General features: G+C 36.5%; 1 protein-coding gene across 4 annotated transcripts in view; it reads right to left on the bottom strand.

The window, feature by feature from the left end:
- CNBD1 (cyclic nucleotide binding domain containing 1) overlaps positions 1-18,707 on the bottom strand; it is a 451,411-nt gene that overhangs the window by 143,961 nt on the left and 288,743 nt on the right. For all 4 annotated transcript variants that reach the window (XM_073892725.1, XM_073892727.1, XM_073892726.1 and 1 more), the window contains 2 exons: positions 16,345-16,482; positions 14,990-15,122 (listed from right to left, as the gene is read on the bottom strand). In XM_073892725.1, coding sequence (XP_073748826.1) covers positions 14,990-15,122; positions 16,345-16,482 — 271 coding nt within the window. The remainder of the gene's footprint in view (positions 1-14,989; positions 15,123-16,344; positions 16,483-18,707) is intronic.

Raw genomic sequence — 18,707 nt, 5'->3', positions numbered from 1 at the left:
CTATGTCTTTTAGATTGGAGCATTTGGTCCATTTACATTCAGAGTAATTATTGAGAGATATGTATTTATTGCCATTTCATTATTTGTTTTGTCATTTTTCCTGGAGATTTTCTCTCCTCCTTTTTAGTCTTTGTTGCTTTTTGCCTTTCCTTCCCACTCAAAGAGTTCCCTTTAATACTTTTTGCAGGGCTGTTTTAGTGGTCATGAACTCCTTTAGAATTTGTCTGGGAAATTCTTTATATTCTGAATGAAAGCCTTGCTGGATAGAGTACTCTTGGCTGCAGATTTTTCCCCTTCAGCACATTGAATATATCATGCCACTCTCTCCTGGCTTGCCAAGTTTCTGTGGGTAGATCTGCTGATAACTTATGCCTCTTCCCTTGTAAGTTAGGGACCTCTTTTGTCGTTTTGCTCTTAAGATTTTTAGTTTATCACTGTATTTTGCAAATTTAGCTACAATGTGTCTTGGTGTTGGTCTGCTTTGTTAATTTTTGATGGGAGTTCTCTGTGCCTCCTGGATATGGATATCTGTTTCGTTCCCCAGATTAGGGAAGTTTTCAGCTATTATTTCCTCAAATAAAACTCCCTTTTCTCTCTCTTCTTCTCTGGAACTCCTATGATATGAATGTTATTATGTCTGATGGAGTCACTGAGTCCCCTAAGTCTACTCTTGTGATCCATCATTCTTCTTTCTCTCTTTTGTTCAGCTTCATTATTTTCCATAATTCTATCTTCTATATCACTTATTCATCCCTCTGCTTCTTCTATCTGTGTGGTCATTACATTTATTTGCTTTTGAGTCACAGTTATTACATTCTTTATTTTGGCCTGTTTGTTTTTTAGCTCTTTTATGTCTACAGTAAGGTTCTCCCTGATGTCTTCCATGCTCTTCTCAAGCCCATCTAGTATCCTTATCATTATTGCTTTAAATTCTGGATCAGGCATATTTCTTACATCTGTTTCAATTAGATCTCTGGCCATTACCTTTTCTTGTTCTTTCTTTTGGGATGAATTCCTTCATCTTCACATTTTGTCTAGGTCTCTGTCTTCTGTGTGGTAGAAAAACCTGTTATGTTTCCTGCTCCTGAGAGTAATAACTTTATGAAGAAGAGGTTATATAGTGTCTATGGCCTAGTGCTTCAGGAAGTCTGTCTCTGGGTTGCTTGCTTGCCTGGAACAGTACAACATACCTCTATTCCAACCAAGCCTGCTGACTTTTAAAACTCCAAATTTCAGGGACCTGGTGTGGCAGAGACCTGTTCTGGTCCTCTGAAAAAGGGTCTCATCATGCTGGGATTGATGCAAGTTTGACCCAGAAAGACAGTCAAGTCATGCCAGAGCACAGGGGCATGGGATTTGGAGCAAAGCAGACTAAACAGCCAATGTCCAGGTTAGCTGCCTTCAGCAAGTGTCTCTGTGCCTGTGCTAAGTGGCAGGGAGATAAATGGTGCCTGCTAGTTTTTTTGTCCCTGAAGAGGCAATGCCACCTCTCACAGATATGCTCCAAGAAGTAAGAACAGTCTCTCCCCATCCTCGGATCATGCAGTATGTCCCAGGGTTGCCTTGCCTGCCTTCTCTCCAAGAGTAGGGCAGCACCCTCAAGTCTTTATCCCAGCAAAGCCTGGGACCTCTAAAACTCCAGTCTTTGAGCTCCCCTAGCTGCAAAAACACAAAAATCAGCCCCTCTTGTTTTCCTAGCCAATGGCTTTGTGGACATGTTCTTGTGCGTATCTCTGTGTACTCTACTCTCATTTGCCTTTCTCCAGGACCAGGGTTCCTTCCTCTCTGCAGCACCTGTGATCTGTTTCTCCTCCAAACCACATCTCCATGCTTCCTACCTTCCTCAATGTGGTATCTTCTCTCCCTCTAGTTGTGCAGTTTGTTCTATCAGTCCTCAGATCAATTCCTTGGGTATTCAGAATGATTTAATAATTATCTAGCCGTGTTTGAGGGATTGAGGCAAGCCTAGGGTCCTTCTATGATGCCACCTTAGCTCCCTCCCTCTAATTACTATTTCAACAGAAAGTCATTCCTGCTTCTTTATTTCATCTTGTTAGACATACTCCAGATTTCACCATACACAAAAGGAACCCTTTGGTCTAATGCATGCTTTTTTCCTGAACAGACCTTTAGTAGAACTTTTGTTTGCTTTCATACTCTAATGAACTGGGCCTTAGAATTTGGAAGCAAGTAAAATGACCTCTTTTCTATTTTCACTTCTTTCCCTCCGTAAAATCTGTAACACATCAAACATTAATTATGTAACTACATGCATTATTCTGGTGTCTAACTTTGTTCATCTTATCTCTTCAAGTGTAAAAGAACCTTCCAAAAAGCATGAGATCTTCAAATATGATGAAAACTGTCAAACCCAAGATGGCAAGGACTTACTTTTATCAATGCATTTCTGCAGGTGGAAGACCGGATGGATGTATCACAGCATCCAATATAGATAGCTTCTTTATTTAGTATATTGCTTTAGGTTTTTATAAACCAAATTATAATTACAACTTATTTATTTAGTTAGTTGTAAAAATAAATAATTATTATGGAATAGCTTCAATATACCAAAAAGTAAGAAAAAAAGAATAGAAAAGCAATCAATACTATCAAGTAACAAAGATTACTGTTAACAATTTAGTTATAAGTAATAGTTACAGTACAGTTCAATAGTTAGCATTTAAAGTTCTACTCTGAAATTTTTAGAGATACTTTGATTAAGGTGAATGGTATTTATAGTTAACATTTCTATAGATTTAAATGTTCATATATTTGGTGTGTTTAGAAAAAAATTATTTTATGTATTTGGTTTGTAAAATGTGAGAAAATGGAATTGTGCCATTTTATTTTTTTGATGGAGGAAAATGCAGATTTAATTCTAAATGTCAAGAGACAGAATGCCAAAATTGAGTTGCCGTAATGAGGAAGATTATAATTTTTATAACGACAAAATAAAAGAGACAATGGTCGTATGTGGGAAGTAGGAAGAAGTGGAGGAAAGTGCTCTATAAAGAGCTTCAGTATTGCCTGGGTTGTTCAAGAAAAGTTCTATTTACTCATGAAAAAGTTTAATAGATGAGTGCTCTATTATTAAAAGATATTTAATTGTATCCTATCTATTTACAAAGGGTTTGAGTAATAAATGCTTTATTTTAATTTAATTTCCATCTATCAGCTGGATAATTATTTAAATGAGCAATTTTTTTTACTTTACATAATTGTTTAAGATATTGTTCACCTTTATCATACTGTTATTACAATTAGAGGGCTAGATTTGAAGTAAAAAAGTGAAACTTCATACTTCCTACAAAGCATGTTTGGATGTATTCTATGGATATTAATATATCTTTCTCAAATTGCAAAATCAATTGAGAACAAAATCAATGGTTTTATAGTACATAATTGTATTAGTTTCCTGCAGTTACTGTAACAAATTGTCACAAACTAGGTGGCTTAAACTGTGAAGTTTATTTATTGGTAGTTCTAGAGACCTGATTTCTGAAATCAAGACGCCAGCAGGGCCCTGCTCCCTCCGAAGAGTCACTAGGTGGGGCATTTATTTCTTCCCTTTTTTAGCTTCTGGTGGTTGCTGGCATGCCTTAACGTTCCGGGCCTGCTGGCTCATCACTCCAATCTATTCACATCACCTTCTCTTCTGCTTGTGTCTCAATGAAATCTCTTTTGCATCCTTATAAAAATACACAGATGGCAGATAGTGCCCACCTGGTTAATCCAGAATAGAGTCTTCCTCTCAAGAGCCTTAAGGTTACCATATCTTTTGCCATATAAAGTAATATTCACAGGCTCTACGATTAGGAAGTGAATATATCTTTGTGGAGTCATTTTTTCTGCCTGTCACAATAATAAAAGGCATAATCTAACTACAATATTTAAATTTGTATTTATCAAGCTGTTCAAATGCTTGCAATTTTTTCAAAGATAGCTTTATTATTTATTTATTTATTTATTTATTTATTTATTTATTTTAGAGAGAGATAGAGCATGGTGAGGAGAGGGTAAGGGAGAGAGAATATCTTAAGCAGACATCCCTCTGAGTGCAGAACCCAATGGGGAGCTTGATCTCACAACCCTGAGATCATGACCTAAGCCGAAGTCAAGAGTAGATGTTTAACCAGCTGAGCCACCCAGATCCTTCCAATTTTTTAAACATAAGTGTGTCTAACAAATAAGAATTTCCCAAACTGATATTTTCAAACAGCAAATATGTTTAGGTCTTAATAGCAATGCATTTTATTTCTATTGGCAAGGTTTTCAGAATTTTGCATCCAGACTCTAATAAACTTAAGACTTAGTTTTAAAGATCTCATGTACAGGGCATCTGGGTGGCTTGGTCATTAAGCGTCTGCCTTTGGCTCAGGTCATGATCCCAGTGTCCTGGGATTGAGCCCCACATCAGGCTCCCTGCTCAGTGAGCCTGCTTCTCCCTCTTCTTCGGCCTGCTGCTCCCCCTGCTTGTGCTCTCTCTCTCTCTTTCAAATAAATAAAGTCTTTAAAAAAAAATTCTCATGTACATGCATCCAGATCCACATGTTTCATATACTGGCAAAAAATTAATTATGAAATAAAACAAAATTTCACAATGAAAATTAACAGAAACATTATATTTAATGACATTTCTATCCACAATATTTCCGAAGTAAATTATTAAACCTCCTATGATAATAACAATAGCTATTTTCATAGAATGTTAAAATTACTAAATTTTACCTAGTAGTTTCATATTTTCATTACTACTTATTATTCTAGCAAAAAGATGTGCTATCAAGTCATGAGGAAACAGCTTTAAAAAAAAAGTTGCATGGGAGAAAATTAAAGTTTCCTGAGTTGCAAAAGGAATTGTATATAGAAAGGTCCAAATAGAAATACTGGATCATACTTAAATGATCTTGACAAATAAGTTTAGAAAATAAAGTAATAAAAACACATAATCTGAATTTATATCTAAAGATAATCAATATCACCATAAATCCTTTACTAGAAATAAAAATTAAAGATGAAGCTGAAAAATCAAGTGGTAAGTCTGTTAAGTAGACTTGGGAACATTTACAGATGGCAAAAACTAAAGGGCTTGAGTTGTAAGGACCAAAATGAAAGGGAAGGAAAAATGTGTTCTCATACAAGTTAGGGAATAAGAACAAACATGCTACATAATAAAAACATAAATTACAAATATCTGTCGATGAAAACATGAGTTACAAATATCCACCCATAGCCAAACAAGTCACTGAGAAAGTTATGTTTAGCCTGAGTTCTGGAGTAGGATGAAAAGCAACTCTCTCATGAACAACCATAAATAATGGCTTGCACTCACAAAAGACTTGGGAGAGGGGATGGGGTGGTCTGTATTTAAACATCTCTGGGAAATACTAGGAAAGTTTTGTTCTAACTTTGAGGTGTTAGGTGAGAGCACAGGTTTATTTAAATTTGTACTTGAGGATCCTCCCTGCTGTTTGTAATAGGAATTTAGGCTGACATCCACAGATATGCATACATCTATGCAGCAACAAAGTACTCTGGTTGAAATTAAAAATGAAACAAAGCATCCCATACAAAGTGCAGACTGCCAAAGGTACCAAGGAAGAGAGAAAATGTATTTGAAAAGGTCTATTCCATACAATACAATGAATAATTAAAATGCCTCTCACATTAATTTCTTGCCATTATTGGTGTCACTGTTGCCTTTTATCTCTTTGCCTCTGCACTACCAAAATGGACTCCTAATTGTTTTCCTGGTTTTCTACTGTCTCTCTCCTTTCAACCATCATTCATATTGCTCAGCCCGATTCATTCCTCTAAAACTTTTACTAGGTATCTTTTACTATTAAAAAAATCTTTAATGCTACCATGTTAGCCATAAAATAAAGTACAAGCACATGAATATGGCATTTAAGAAGGCTGACTATCTATAGTTTTGACTGATCACAAATAAGCACTTGACCTCAGCTGGGTTGTTTGATCCACTCTCCTGCATCATCTGCAAGGCATATATTGGCTTATATTATTTTTCCTTTCTCTCCTAGAATTATCATTCCTACCCTCTGTCCAACCATATCCAAAAAATGGATTTTCTTCCATTTAATTTCTACTGTATATGTTGAAAAATAGTCATTTAACAATTATCATGGTAAATAATATATATATGTCCATGAGTTACTGAAAATTATTTTAATGAAAGATATTTGTGATCCATCTCATTACTTTAAAATCAATCATTGTTTTTTCTAATTCTTGAATCTCTTGAAATCAAATCCAGTCAAACTACTCTACATAGTAATAAATGCATTGTAGCTACTCAAATATTTGATTTATATAATTTTAGAATGCATTTCTTTTAATATCCACAAAAGCAACTAATACAATGTTTTGTATATAATAGATGTTCAATAAAAATATTAATTGATTAAAGCCAAATGAAGAAATTCTTAAAAAGCACTTACAAAAGAGATCAACTTTGATAGAATGGATGACTAGAGTACTATTTTTGGTTCCTAAGTACAGAACACAGACTCTATATAAGTTTAAATAGAAAATGGTTTCATGGTCTTCCTAGCAAGCTCTAGGAGGACCATGAAACCAGGTTTCAATACTACAGTAAAAAAAAAAAAAAAAAAATTAGCCAATGGAAAGGTCCACCCACAACATAGAGCTCTTCTAAAAGAAGCCTCTCTCCTACACATCACTTATAATGCTAGGGGCAAAATCAGAACCACTACCCTCATCACCATGCCTGTAAAATGACCTGCTCCCTGACTTCTTCCAAATCTTCTATTTGTTGGAAAGAATTCAGGCCATAGTCAAAATTAAATACTTTCAAAAAAGATTCTAGGAGATGTAGTCTTTAGCTTTTCTGGCTTCTACAGTAGAGGAAGGCAGGTAAAAGGTGTTTGAGAGGGCCACTGAACAAATATAATCTGCAGTATCTATCATACTAAGAAAATGTTTCTTATAGAGATATTTATAAAAACAGTGCATACAAATGACAAATATAAAGAGTAGGAAGGGGATTATACTTGAACTATATATCACTTGAAATATATAATCATTCCATTCCTAATTACCTTATATTATAGAAAGTTGGCTGCATATATAGTTCACAAATTTGAACATAATGACTAAAAATAAAAATGAGAAATTGATAGATTCTACTAATTTTTGCTTCTGGTGATTTCTTGAGGAGAATATTCTTTCAACTGCCTTTAACTGGTTTTGTCCTTCAATACCAGGCTAATTCCTTCTTACTTGATTATCATCTCAAGTAAAGGTTAGCTTTTATTACACTTAGTTTAAAACATTGTCACCCCCCCAGCATTCTTAATTGTTAACTAATTGAAATCATATAATTCTCTTAAATTTCTACTCCAAGATAGTAAAGCAACAAATTTTGTTTTGAGATTTAACAACAAAATTATGTTGAATATACTAAGATTTATTTAGTGAATGCCCTTTCCCTTGTATAGAGAAAATATATGCTCTAAAAAGTGGAAACAGCATGTGTAAAGATTTTGAGGGGAAGGAGCCACTAGAGGTCATAAAAATCCAGAATGTCTGAAACATGAACAGAAAAAAGGATGATTCAATATAAAACTGGGAGACACAGGCAAGACGCAGCTGCAACTGGCCTTTTAAACTATATTAAGGATTTTGTATTTTAATCTAATAACAATGGGAAGAAAGAATATTGCTAAGGAGATGAATAATAAGATAAATTTTATTTTAGTACCAGTCAGTATAGCTGAGTGTATAGGATATAGTGTAGCTGAGGGAAAGGAAGGTGGGGAAGATAGGAGAAAAAAAGAGATTAAAGTGGTGGCAAGATTCTGGGGCTGGGTAAGATGAAATAAGTGCAAGATGCATTATAGTAAAAATGATACAAGTCAAAGACAAGGAGAAAATCTCAAAAGCAACAAGAGAAAAATGACTCATCCCTTACAGTGAACCACAATAAGATGAAAAGCTCACTTCTCAACAGAAACAGTTTGAAACCAGAAGACAATGGAATAACGTATTCAAAGTGTGTCAAAAACAAAACAACACTATCAACAAAGGTATCTTTCAAAAAAGAGAAACATTCCCAGTTAAATAAAACCTGAGATTATCTGTTGCTATCACAAATACTAAGGGAACCTCTTCAGACCGAAAGCGAGGAACACCACACAGTAATTCAAATCTGCTAGAAAATTTAAAAAGTACTACTAAGGGTAAATATGTAATTATAGAGGTCAGGGTTAAGTGCATATTTCTTCTCCTTTCTTCTGTTAAATGACTTAGAGAGTGATTGTGTGAAATAATAAGTACCTAATCCTGGTTTGGGGTCTGTTATATATGTGTGTATATATTCGCCAATAACAGCACAAGATGGCAGATTGAAGTAAACTAATATTGGACTAAGGAAAGGATATCAGGTGGTACTTCAAATCCACAAGAATAAATGAAGGTGGCTAGAAATGGTAAATAAGGTATTTAATATAATAAACACTATAAACGTATACTTGCCCTCTCTTCTCACAGTTCCTTTAAAAGATGTAAAATTATATGAAATAATAACAATTTATTGTTCAGTTTGAACATATATAGATGTAATATGTATAATGATAACAGCATATAAAGAATGAAAATAGAGTTATATATGGTAATATTTCTATATCTAACAGGAATTAAGTTAGCAAAAATCTGAAGTAGATTCTGATAAGTTGAGATGTAATATGGTTAGCCCTGGAACAAACAAAGGAAATAACAAATATAGTGAAAAATCAGTTTTTCTGATCCAGCTTCCAAGGAGCTTAGGAGTCACTACTTCATTCTAGTAACAAGAGCTAAAAAAACAAAAACAAACAAACAAAAAACCCCCCAAATCAAGAATTTTTAACTTGTAAGAGGAGTGAGGTCAAAGGGAAAACTGCTGCCCCCCACACTGGAGCAACTAATAAGCAAATACAAAGAATGACAACTTACCAGAACATAAACCTCCTCAGGAACCAGTGCTGGGGTAGAAAAATCTAAACCGTACTTGACAAATTGCTGAAGGTTCACTGTGAACAAATCTGAGTTTAAAATTCCAAGGGGACCCAGGATTCAGGAGATCCCACATTTTTGTGAGTTTTACCTTCTGAATCTCTACTAGGTTCCTACAGTAAATATCAGAGAAAAAATTCCTCATGCTTCTGCCATGAAATAAACAAGACACTCTGTTTTTAACAAGACCTGCCCTCAAGGGAAACTAGTAACCAGAGCCTAACTTAATGGGGTTTTATCAGAACCTAACCGAACTAGAGGAGGGAAGTATCTAACTTCAGCCCATTCTGACCATCCTGTTCTATTTAATGTGGGGGTGGGTGGAGAGGACTAAGAAGTATAAGTGAAACTCCCATTCCAGAGGCATAAGCCCACGAAAAGACTGAACCCTAATCACAAGACTATAAATCACTTCTTCCCCTACACCTTAGGACCATTTTACTGAAACCTATTTATAGCAGGTCGATTTACAAAGTACCTCAGCCCCACCTATCGAGAAAAATGTCAAGAGAATGAGAAGACAAAGCACAGATTGGGAGAAAATATTTGTAAAAGACATATCTGAAAAAGCACTGTTCTCCAAAATATACAAAGAACTCTTAACAATAACAAAATATCTGATTAAAAAACGGGCCAAGACCTTAATAGACACCTCACCAAAGAACATGTATAGATTAGAAATAAACATGTGAACAGATGCTTCACTCAAATGTTATCAAGGAAATGCAAATTAAAACAACAATGAAATACCACTACAAATCTACTTGAGTGGCCAAAATTCAGAGCACTGTCAATACCAAATGCTGACGTGGATGTGGAGTAACAGGAACACTCATTGATGATGGAAATGCAAAATAGTACAGCCACTTTAGAAGACAGTTTGGCAGTTTCTTACAAAACTAAACTTACTCTTAATATACTATCCAGGAATTGCGCTCCCTGACATTTACCCAAAGGAGTTGAAAACTTATGTCCATACAAAAATCTGCATAAGGATGTTTATTACAGCTTCATTTATAATGCCAAAACCTGGAAGCAACAAAAATGTCCTTCAGTAGGTGGATGGATAAACAAACTGTGGTACAACCAGACAAGAGAATATTATTCAACATTAAAAAGAAATGAGCTATTAAATCATGAAAAGACATGGAGAAACCTTAAATATATATTATTGAGTGAAAGAGAACATTCTAAAAAGGCTACATACTGTATGATTCCAATTCTGTGAGACTCTGGAAATAGCAAAACCATTTAAAAAAAAGAAACAACAAAAAGATAAATGGTTGCCAGTGGTTAGGGATGGGGGAGGAATTGTATGAAGTGCAGAGGATTTTTAGGACAGTGAAATTACTTCATATGATACTGTGATGGTACCTAAATATCATTACACATGCATCCAACCCTGAGAATGTCCAACATCAGGAGTGAGACCTAAAGTAAACTATGGGCTTTGCCTGATGATGTTTCAATGATAATGATGGTTTAATATAGGTTCATCACTTGTAACAAATGTACCAGTCTCATGGAGCACACGGATAGTGGAAAATGGGTGGGCACCTAAGTGGCTCAGTCAGTTAAGTGTCTGCCTTCAGCTCAGGTTGTGATCCCAGGGTCCTGGGATTGAGTCCAGCATTGGGTTCCCTGCTTAGCGGGGAGTCTACTTCTCCCTCTCCCTCTGCCCCTCCCCCCTGCTCATGCTCACTCTCTCTCTCATAAATAAATAAAATCTTTAAAAAAAATAGTGGGAAATGGTACGCAAAACCGGGGCAAGGGTATATGTGAAATCTCTGTATGTTCTGCTCACTTTTACAGTGACCCTAAAACTGCTCTAAACAAGCCTATTATGAAATCATTAAGTGAATTAATATATTACATTAGAAAATATCCAGTTGATACAAAAGATACCCATAAAAAAGGGATGGAGGAAAAAAAAATCAGGATCAATAGCACCTCTAAGCACAAACCTGGTTCTGCATGTTCAAGAGTGTGCACTGGGGCTAAAGAGTTTAAAACCCTACAGAGTGATTTGATATGCAAGAGACTGAAGCAGAACTATTACTGGAATTTAGAGCCCAGAACTTCACCCTTATGTTAGATAGAGGTTCAAAGTACATATTCTGTCTGAAACTCTCCACTTTTGGTTTGGGAAGACTAGATTTTTTTTTTACTATTCTTATATTGGCCTATTTTATCTTTCAGAACTAAATTGATTACTACTTTTTTTAAAGTATCTCTAGTTATTGTTTGCTATGTCATATCATGCCTGGAAAAGACAGAGCATAATGATATACACAGGGTAACAATAAAATATACATAAATAGTTCACTGATGCCAAGTTAACATTTTTTTCTTATACACAATAACCACAGAAACAAGCTGATTAGTGGGATAAGCTGCTGATTATCTTTTTCCAGCCAGTCATACTTTGAAAAAAATAACACCAGGGAAGATTTTTTTCTTTTAAGATTTTATTTGTTTATTTGAGAGAGAGAGAATGAGAGATAGAAAGCACGAGAGGGAAAAGGGTCAGAGGGAGAATCAGACTGCCTGCTGAGCAGGAAGCCCGATGTGGGACTCGAACCCGGGACTCCAGGATCATGGCCCGAGCGGAAGGCAGTCACTTAACCAACTGAGCCACCCAGGTGCCCCAACGTCTGGGAAGATTTTAATTGGTGTGATATGAACTGGACATGCCCAAATTACTTGCAGCTTTGTACACATCTATTACAGTCAGGATCCTTCGGCATGTGAAGTGAAAGTAAGAAGACTTAGGAAGTTAACAAAGGAAATAGAGCCAGAAATAAGCTTTACTTATTTCATAGATTGCCAAGGATTAATCCTAAATTCTATCAAGCTTTTGAATAATTAACTAAATCTCTCTGAAACTTCATCCAATATACATTCCTAAAAGAAGATCAAAACACACATAATTATGCTTTGTAAATCACACTGGTGCTAATTTTAAACCACGATAATAAAAGTATAATTTGAGCTAGAGTCTCTACATTTTCTGGTAACAATTCAAAATAAATCTTGAGTAAAGTCGAGAAGTATTACATCTAATGCTTCTCTTTGATGTATCAAGTTTGTCACTGCCATATAAGAAAATTTGATAAGGCTGACAGAATTTATTCTTCACGCAGGTATGTTTATTTATAAGAACCAAAGTATTTCAGGACTGAAAGAGGCTTTGAAGATCATTTATTATAATTGTCATTCTTCTCTAAGGAGGACAAATGATTTTTAAAACTGTATAAATGTAAGCACCACATATTTTTATTTGGGAATCAGTGGGAAAATAATGCTACTTTTGACTTATTAAATATAATCACAGATTGTCCAATGCAATTGATTCCACCATTATTTTTAAAGACATGTACTAAAAAGAACTTGAACCCAGCATTAGTCGAAGAAACTGCAAGTCAGTACTACCTTAATTCTGATGCTAAATTTAAATATTTTAGGTTGATATTTTAGACTGAGACACATAATAGTCATCATTAGTAATCAAATACATTAAAAGCTCATAATTATTCCCCTTTTTAAAATTCCATATTCTTTTGGCTCACATACATAATTGAAAATATCCTTTTTTTTAAGATTTTATTTATTCATTTGACAGAGAGAGACACAGCGAGAGAGGGAACACAAGCAGGGGGAGTGGGAGAGGGAGAAGCAGGCTTCCCGCTGAGCAGGGAGCCCGATGGAGGGCTCGGTCCCAGGACCCCGGGATCATGACCTGAGCCGAAGGCAGACGGTTAACGACTGAGCCACCCAGGCGCCCCCATAATTGAAAATATCTTTGATTATAGTTTCTTTCCGCCTTTTTATTTATTTTTTTAAAGATTTTATTTATTTATTTGAGAGAGACAGAGAGAGAGAGCACAAGCAGGGAGAGGACCAGAGGGAGAGGGAGAACCAGACTCCACCCTGAGCACGGAGCCCAACATGGGGCTCAATCCCATGACCCTGAGATCATGACCTCAGCTGAAATCAAGAGTCTGATGCTTAACTGACTGAGCCACCCAGGTGCCCCCTTTCCTCCTTTTTAATAACCTAAAAAATATTAACATCGTTATAGATAGGTAAGACTGAGACATTATTTTTTATACAAAATAGCCCTGGAAATGAGGCGTGGACCAAAATGTGATATTTCTGATACAAAAGGAGGAGCCCATGATAAAGCAAAACATCCATATTTTAAAAAAAAATGTTTCTATACAATAAATATGCTGAATTTAGGAATGTTCAATTCCTAATTTTTCCTAAGTCAGTTTACTACTTGCTTTCTTAAATGTACTACTGGCCAAAAATGGCATTTATAACTCATTAGAAAAAATGTTTCATGAACAAAAATATATCTAAAATTCAATTTTTGCAAGCCATAAAAAAATATATATATTTGGCTAAATACGGATTAAACACTGTATTTTTAAAAAGTGATAAATAAAATATAAAAATAAGCACTGGAAAGAAATTTGGAACAAATTTAGTAAAGGGCTATAATCTCACCAAATTTAACAAGTTTATTAGAGAATCTCAGTATTTGAAGCATAACTTTGCCTTTAATGATATTTACTTTTCTTCTAATAAAAGAACCTTCTGAATTGGTTCTAAGCTACATCTCACTTTTCTATTACACAGTGACTCCCTCAAAGGATATCTTAGACAGATTATTCTTCACCATATTTTTATTAACAGTCACATTAAGGACTTTGCAACTCAGACTCATTCTTTTTAGAATTTTAACTTTACATTTAATTGAGAAATGTTCTCTTCCTGTCAACATATCCCTCACTACATTTATGGCTCTGTAGGCTTGAAATACAAGTATTTCTCTCAAACACTACCTCTTCTATTATAATCCACTGTTTCACTAAGAGAAAAGCCAGGCAAGGCTGCAAACCTCTCTCTGTTGTTTGTGACTCTCTCTTGTAGGGCAGTAGGGATTCCTTACTGAGGGAGATCTAAAGCTGCTCTGACCCACCTACCACAGTTCCTCTTGTGTGGGCGTCTTAGTCAGTTTGGGCTGCCATAACAAATATAGGCCAGATGGTCCAGACAACAAGCGTTTATTTTTCACAGTTTGGGATGCTGGGAAGTCCAACATCAAGGTGCCAGCAGATTCAGTGTCTGGTAAGATCCCTCTTTCCTGTTTGCAGAAAGCTGCCTTCTTGTATCCTCATATGGCAGAGAGAGAGAGAGCATCTCTCTCATGTCTCTTCTTATAAAGGCACTAATCCTACTCATGAGGGCTCCACTTTAGTGACTTAATCACCTCTCAAAGGTCCCACTTCTAAATAGCAACACACTGGGGATTAGGGCTTCAATATATGAATTTTGTGGGACACAAACATTCAGTCCATAACAGTTGACACCTCTTACCTAATAGGTTCTCATAGAGAGAAACAATTGTACAAAATGACGTAATGCCACCTACACTTTTTGTGTACACGTTAGCAGAAAATCCACACATCCCTGCCATGCCGAATATTGGAAATGTTGGCAGCATCACTGTTGCTACCCCTTATCTCAGCCTCACCTTTCCTCTATATTTTCCACTGATGATGTGTACTGCAAGTAAAGAGAAGCAAACTTGCTTCCTAAGTAGGTGTTCAATCAGGAGAACAGGAAAAATTAGTGTAACTTCTCACTGCATTTCTCCTTTGGGTCCTTACATTGACTGTCAGAGTAGGGCAATAAGGGCAAGGCCATGAGGAAATACAGAAAGATATGGAAGTAAGGCCAGTTCTGAGGTCACTCTTTGAGCCAATACAGAACTATTTTTTAATAAAAAACAGGCAATAATCTAAATGTCCAATTAAAAGGATACATTAAGAAGTTAGAGAAACACTCATATGAAGAAATATTATATAAAACATTAAAATGATGAAAAATTACAAATTCCAATACTATGTTATGTAAAGAAAAGGATCCCAAATTGCATTAGACTCACCATGACCTGGAGGAAATTTTTTCCATTTAATGAGTGCAACTAGTTCATATATGGATAAAGTGGGCCACTCTTCATAATATGGACATTTACGAATTAATTTCACCTTTTCTTTATTTTCAAGTTTTATTTTTTCCTGAAAAAAGTCATTAAAAAAGAAGGGGAAATGCATAGCAGAGATAGATAAATGGCAGTAACAGAAAAATAAAAGTTACATGAGCATAAATTGTGTAAAATACATGTGAATTTTGTAGGAGCATCATTCTATGATCATGTACGCATATTGAAATTTTAGTCTTCAGATTTGCTACTAAAATTATATTTTGCCACCTTTCATAATATTTTTAGACTTCTATAAATGTTCTAACATTTTTAAGAAATCCTGTCATAGTCAAGACTAATCTCAAAAGTTGTACTTAATAATCCTGAATCATTGATACTTATATTTTGAAAATAAAACATACAAAACAATTTTTTTTTAAGCTAGCCACTCTGAAATCAGGGATTTGGAAGGAAGTTGAATTCTGAGAAAGTCATCTGTTCCACTGATATTGAGACCATTGTATCAAAAGAAACCCTAACTATTATTAGAGCAATAAATCAAAAAGATGGTTGTCTCCTCATCTCCCTCCAACCTGAGCACACAACCGGAGCTGATGCCAGTGCCCTGTTGCCCCTGCACCAGACTTAGATCCTATCAAGAAAAGCTGGCAGAGCAAGACAATGGGGGTCTTTCAGTGCAGTCATTTATAAAAACTTTCTCTGTCATCGGGGGGGGGAGAAATCAAAAAGAGGGAAAATTTTGGAGTTGATTAAATGAGAATAAATTGGTAAACTTGAAGTAAATAAGTTTTCTTAATGTAGCAGAATTAGGGGGTCAGAATTAAGTTGTGATCACCTATTCATGCAACTCTGGGTTTTTAATATCCATTAAAACAATGAAATAGCATATCAGTCACTCCCAAGTATTTTTTTTTCCTCAGGTGGACTGTACAGATTTAGAGATCTCTCTGTATGATTGTCTGATATCCCTAACACATGACATGCCTTTGACACCCAGAACTTATGTTTGTTGAGTGAATACATGAATAAATGAATGTATAAATGAATGAATTTGAAATTCATGAAATACCCAAAGTACTAAAAATATACATAAACTATATCCATAGAGATCTTTCTTTCCACTTCAACTACCCATCATCATCAGAAGCTTATATAATGTTCATCAAATAAACCACATTTTTATGACTCCAAGTTATATTTAAAAATTACAAACATACGGACATCTGTCTAGAGGCAAAACTTAGCTTGAATTTGCACACATATTGTGTTAATATATAGATTAGATATGGTCATACCGATTTTAACCTTGCATAATCCTTTGCAGGGATTTTAAGAATTTCACAATCTTCTTCTGTGATCACCGAGTGCTCCTTTGTTTCTGATTTGGTCTGAGCTGCAACTTCCAGGGTTCCAAAGGTACTCCATTGTCGAAGCTGTAAAAAATACGGAGGTAACTTAAACTTCATTATCACTCATCAACATAAAAATACCAGTGATGGGGAGCCTGGGTCTCTCAGTAGTTAAGGTCTGCCTTCGGCTCAGGTTGTGATCCCAGGGTCCTGGGATCAAGTCCCACATCGGGCTCCCTACTCAGCAGGAAGCCTTCCTCTCTCCCACTCCCCTTGCTTGTGTTCCCTGTCTCGCTGTCTCTCTCTCTGTTGAAAAATAAATAAATTAAAAAAAAAATACTGGTGATGGTGATAGAAACAGTTTGGAAGAGTCTGCAAAAGGGATGATGGCAGGTCAAACTTCAAGTCTGTGAAAGAAGGGGATCTAAACAGTCTTGCACGGATGTCATACTTCTGTCCAGCGTTACCTTCCCAAAGCAAGAAAGTTTTCCATTTTTTCACTAGCATGAAAGAAATAACTGATAAGAATAGTCTTCTGTTTTATCCACTGATTCATTTTAAGTACCTAGAATAATGCTTGGAACATAGTAGCCATTCAATAAATATTTGGTAGTAATAATGAAAATGCATATAGTGTTATGCAGTATATAAATTACAAGCATATATATGCTTGTGTATACACACACACACACACACACACAGGGTCTCCTAATTTAATATGTAAAAGATAAATATTTAGCATCCCCCAAATGTTACGCTAGAATATGTATTGTAAATTATTAGGATATAATGTGAATATATATAGCTACATAGAGGATCTATATTCATGTTTGCCTAGGGAAAAATATATATCATAGATGATATATATCTATGAAATTGAGAAGTTTCTTAGGGAAAACATCAGGTCTATATGGCTAAGATGATATGAGAGGACCTCCACTCTTCCATTTCAAATCTATAGAAAGGCTAAATTGTTTTCTTTTTAGATGAATGGATAGCTGAGCTTGAATCCGCAAGTCCAGAAATAAAGAGGAATTTTAAACAGTCACTGAAGCTGAAATGGTTCACGGCGATATTAAACTAGGATAAAGGCCTAAGGTGTTGAGTTCCGGGGTTCATCATACATGTGGGAATAGGAGATGAGACCCAGGACCACGCAAAGCGAGGAACTGGAATTGAGCTCTCGTGCCTAAATCCTAGAACCTTGGAGGATCACCTGTGTGTGAAATGGAGGCAACAAAAATTCATCCCACTAGTCTAGCTAGGGAACTGGGTACAGTTGTCATAATATCAGGATCCTAGGTCTACAACTTGTGTAGGTGAAGAGTATACATTTACACATGGTACAGGACTCAAAGCTTAAAAATTACTGTACAGTCTGGTACACAACTAGTAAAACACCTAGGATCCAGGAAAGTGCAAATTCTTTTTTTTTTTTTTAAAGATTTTTATCCATCTATTTGTCGGAGAGAGGGTGGGGAGAGAGAGCACAAGCAAAGGGAGTGGCAGGCAGAGAAAGAAGCAGGCTCCCCGCTGAGCAAGGAGCCCGACGCGGGACTCCATCCCAGGACTCCAAACCCCGGGACCACGACCCCAACCGAAAGCAGATGCCCAACCGACCGCGCCACCCAGGCGTCCCCAGGAAAATGCAAATTTAAAACCTTATGTATGAACTGAGGATAAAAGGAACTCACATAGGGAGCAATCCCTATTAAAACAAAATCACAATAAAAAATTACAAGCCTCGGGGGGGGGCGGAGCAAGATGGCGGAGGAGCAGGAGACCTAGATTTCGTCTGGTCTCAGGAATTCAGCTGAATAGGGATCAAACCATTCTGAACACCTACGAACTCAACAGGAGATCGAACAGGAGAGTAGCAACAACTCTCTGAACAGAGAAGCGACCACGTTCTGGAAGGTAGGATGTGCGGAGAAGTGAATCCGAGGCGATATTCGGGAGGATAGATGGCGGCGGGGGAGGGGCCTCCGCCGGCTGCTTATGGCAAGTGATAGAGCCGCGGAGCACAAAATCGGACCTTTTAGAAGTCGGCTCCGTGGAGGGACGTCGCTGCAGTGGCTAAGCGGGGGGTGGAATCCTCCCGGGACAGTGTGGTCTCAGGACCCTTGGGGTCACGGAGAGACCGGGGGTGCCTGAGTGCGCCAGAGCTCCCAGGTATCAGAGCGGGGAAGCCGGCTGCAGAGACGGAGCAGAGTCGCGGGCTCTCAGCTCGGGGTTGCCATAAACTGTGATCTGCGGCCCAGTCGGGGCACGGCTCCCCCAGCAGGGACCCAACAAGCAGCAGATCCGGG

The sequence above is a fragment of the Callorhinus ursinus genome, unplaced genomic scaffold (genome assembly GCF_003265705.2).
Source record: "Callorhinus ursinus isolate GAN/ISIS: 27379988/994484 unplaced genomic scaffold, GSC_fseal_2.0 scaffold5, whole genome shotgun sequence".
NCBI lineage: Eukaryota > Metazoa > Chordata > Mammalia > Carnivora > Otariidae > Callorhinus > Callorhinus ursinus.
The sequence above is the reverse complement of the archived record's forward strand: the minus strand, read 5'-3'. Positions and strand labels throughout refer to the sequence as shown.